The following is a 3,500-nucleotide window of genomic DNA, read 5'->3' on the forward strand; positions in this document are numbered from 1 at the left end:
TTCAACAAATTACTTCTTACAATCCTTCCATTTCAAAAGGAAAAAGTATTGGTCAAAGTTTGAACCTGATGGTACAATACACCACTATAAGGTGCACTATATATATGACAGACATGAATCTATCCAAAATACACAAAAAGCTTAGCTGCCATACACCTTAGCTGCCATACACAAATCACAATACACAAAAAGCTTAGCACCTTAGCTGCCATACACAAATCACAATACACAATAAGCTTTGCTACCACAAATCACAATACACCTTAGCTGCCATAGTTCAACACACAATACACAATAAGCTTAGCTGCCACAATATTACAATATTCATTTGCAACTTCTTTTGCATAATTTAGCGATTGTTCAGGCAACAAAAACAAAAAGGTGATTGCATAATTCAGTCATAATTCATCAATAATTAGAACCAACAAAAATGACTTTTACTACCACTGACTACCACAAAAAAGTTCAAAGAAACAGAAAACAAAGAAATGGAATTTGCTCAGTCTCCATCAGCTTATCCCATTGACCCATGCACAGATGAGTGGCTCTCAGCAAACCTCAATGCTTCTTTGTACCTAGATGCATTTCTTGATGCATTCAAAATCTCACTTGTGACACTCCCCTTCTTTCTCTTCTTTGGATTTTCATATGTGTTCTTGTTTGGATTGGATGTTATACTATTGGAGGGTGCACTGCTTGTAGCTTGTTTAGTGGTTGTTGCACTGCTTCCAGCTTGTTTGGTAGGTGGCATCCTTGATGGATTTGGCTCATTGATGGCCACTCCTCCACTTGTCTATAAACAACACATACACTCAAGTTAACATTAAAAAATTGAAACAAGTATTATAGGCAATGAAGAAGTATTATAACATTAAAAAATTCCCAACCTCACCACCAGGTTGAAGTATTATAGGCAGTGAAGAAGTATAATAACATTAAACAAGTATTATAACATTGAAAAATTGAAACAACTATTATACCTGTTTTAGACTAGAACTCTTGTTGTTTGGACCACCACCACCAGTTATAGGCAGTGAAGAATTCCCTCCAACCTCACCTTTGCAACTTCTTTTATTGTGGCCTATCTTCCCACATGCCTTGCACCTCTTGGCAATACCCAACCCCTTGCTATGACCCCTTCTTGGTTCATTGGGTTCATTTACTCTCTTCTTCTTGGGCCTTCCAGGTAGCCTTCTCTTTGTTGGAGGCTGCACAGGTGGGAGTCCAGTTGGGGTCCACATGTTCTGACCATTAATGGGATCAATGATGGGCTCATAGCATGCCTTGTATGTGCTGACTTTGTAGTAGTCATTGGTGTATTTCTCATCTGCCTCCCTGTTGAAGAATATGCATGAAATTGCATGGCAGTATGGAATACCAGTGATGTCCCATTTCCTACAAGTACATGTTCTCTTCTCTAGGTCCACAATCAAACTTTGTAGCCCATTCTTAACCTCAAATTTTGTGTGAGAAGACCAACAAGCCAACCATTTACTGCTACTCATCTTCTCCCTATACAATCTTTTACATACTCTAGGGCACAACTCAAACTCTACCTTCAAAATACTTAGTCTATTTTGTTGGGACCTATTCATCAAAAACAACCTAATTTCTTCAAGCTGCATACATAAACAACCCATGTATTAGTGCATGCTAAAAAATATATAACTCAGACCTATATACATAAAGTATAGAAAATTTGCATACCATGCTAATAATGGGCTTCCCTCTAAATTTTATGATCATACTATTGAAGCTTTCACACATATTGTTGAGAACAGTATCACTTAGCTCATCACCCTTGAACATGTGTCTAGCCCATATTGTTGTGGTGTGTCCTTTCAGCCAAAAGAATGCACCCTCATCAATATCTTTCATCTCATTCATTGCCCTCTCGAATTCCTGTACATAAGTCACTTTTGTTGCTCTCCAAAACAATTCTCTAATTAGGAGACTAGGATGTTGCTTCCTCAAATTGTTGTACAAATGTCTACAACAGATCCTATGTTCATAATGAGGCCAGTTATCTACAAATGACTGCACTAATCCCTGCCAAATGCAAACAATAAGAAGTAAGTACATATACATCACATACAATTGTTGTTCATATTTCTCATGTTATAAACAAACATAAAATATGGAAATACCTTTTGTTGGTCTGATATGAATGTCCACCTCTTGTTGTCACCAATGTCAGCTAGCAACAGGTTTATAAACCAAGTCCATGAGTCCTTGGTTTCAGCTTCCACTACTGCCACAGCCAAAGGGAAATATTCTTCATTGGTGTCCATTACAATTGCAACAATCAGCTGCCCCCCCCCTTCCACCTTGGTTTTAAGATGGCAAGCATCCAATCCAATTATTGGCCTGTAGCCTGCCAAGAATCCCTTCTTACACCCAACCTAGCAAATGTACAATCCCTCAAAGTAGGGCACTTCTATCTATAAATCCATTTTAGCTGCCAAGTCTCCCTCATTATAAGTGTGAGTTTTTATCAGAATTGTACTACCAGGACTAGATTTCCTCAGTTCTGCACAATAATCTCAGAGCTGATTGTACTGCTCTGTGTAAGACCCATCAACAAACTCTTGAGCCCTTTCCCTAGCCCTACTGGCCTTCCCAGCACTAATATTCACCACATACTTCTCATGCACTGCTCTTTGAATATTCTTTAGCTTTATATCAAGTTGTCTCCTCACCTTTTTCATCAACTTCCTTGCAAGGAACTTGGTAGTGCACCTTGGATTTTTGTAGCTCCTGGTACATGTGTGCTCCAAGTTCAAGGTCTTAAGTTGGTAACTCATCTCCCTTGGCAGCTTTGTTAGGTAAGTTGTGAACTTGTAGGGAGGTTGATACTTGGCTCTAACCCTTAATTTATCATTCTTCACAAACTTCACCCTCCATCCACCATTCACTGCATACTCAGTGATAGCATCCTTGAACTGTTTAGGGGAAATAAACAACATATTCTTCTCAAACCTCATGTGTTCAAGATTAGAAACTGGTTTAAACACTGGAAACTTCTTCCTCCTAGTGGCATTATCCACATGTCCATGAGCAGCATCACCATCACCTTTACTATCACTATCATTAACCCCTTCATCACCACTAGATGATGACTCAGTCAGACTTAACAGCTCTTCACTGATGTAATCTGAGTTCACTGCACCAGCCCCCATTTGATCTGGCAATGTTGCCTCAACATTATTGTCCCAGCTATCACTACTATCTTCACCCACATACCTTTGGTTGGAGTTCATTTCAGTATCACTAGAACTCTCATTACTATCAGTGGTGACAGCCCTATCCCCTTGTGGTTCCTCATCAGCTGGTTCCTTACCAGGTCTCCTACATCCAAGTATTTCAACATCAGAATCAGAATCATCCTTACCCCTATCATCCCTATCATTCTTATCACCCTCATAGAAGTACTGATGACCATCAAAATCATCATCACCATGATAGAAGTCATCTCCATCCTCATAAGCAGGTTCCCCATC

The 3,500-nt window shown here is 39.3% G+C and overlaps 1 protein-coding gene across 1 annotated transcript; it reads right to left on the reverse strand.

Moving 5' to 3' along the window:
- Positions 1-514: 514 nt before the first annotated feature.
- LOC142625068 (uncharacterized) lies at positions 515-2,291 on the reverse strand. Its single transcript, XM_075798777.1, has 4 exons — positions 2,148-2,291; positions 1,708-2,049; positions 981-1,619; positions 515-793 (listed from the first exon to the last, which is right to left on the reverse strand). Exons 1-4 carry the CDS (start codon positions 2,289-2,291, stop codon positions 515-517), a joined length of 1,404 nt encoding a protein of 467 aa, XP_075654892.1.
- Between the last annotated feature and the right edge of the window lie 1,209 nt (positions 2,292-3,500).

The sequence above is a fragment of the Castanea sativa genome, chromosome 2, assembly GCF_040712315.1.
Source record: "Castanea sativa cultivar Marrone di Chiusa Pesio chromosome 2, ASM4071231v1".
Lineage (NCBI taxonomy): Eukaryota > Viridiplantae > Streptophyta > Magnoliopsida > Fagales > Fagaceae > Castanea > Castanea sativa.

What these genes read in the sequence shown, in the direction of transcription:
- LOC142625068 (XM_075798777.1), bottom strand. Translation starts at nt 2,291, where the DNA reads ATGGACACCAATGAAGAATATTTCCCTTTGGCTGTGGCAGTAGTGGAA. An exon ending in TCATATCAGACCAACAAAAG is followed by an intron (nt 2,050 to 2,147) that starts GTATTTCCATAT and finishes TGCATTTGGCAG; the next exon opens with GGATTAGTGCAGTCATTTGT. An exon ending in GGAAGCCCATTATTAGCATG is followed by an intron (nt 1,620 to 1,707) that starts GTATGCAAATTT and finishes TTATGTATGCAG; the next exon opens with CTTGAAGAAATTAGGTTGTT.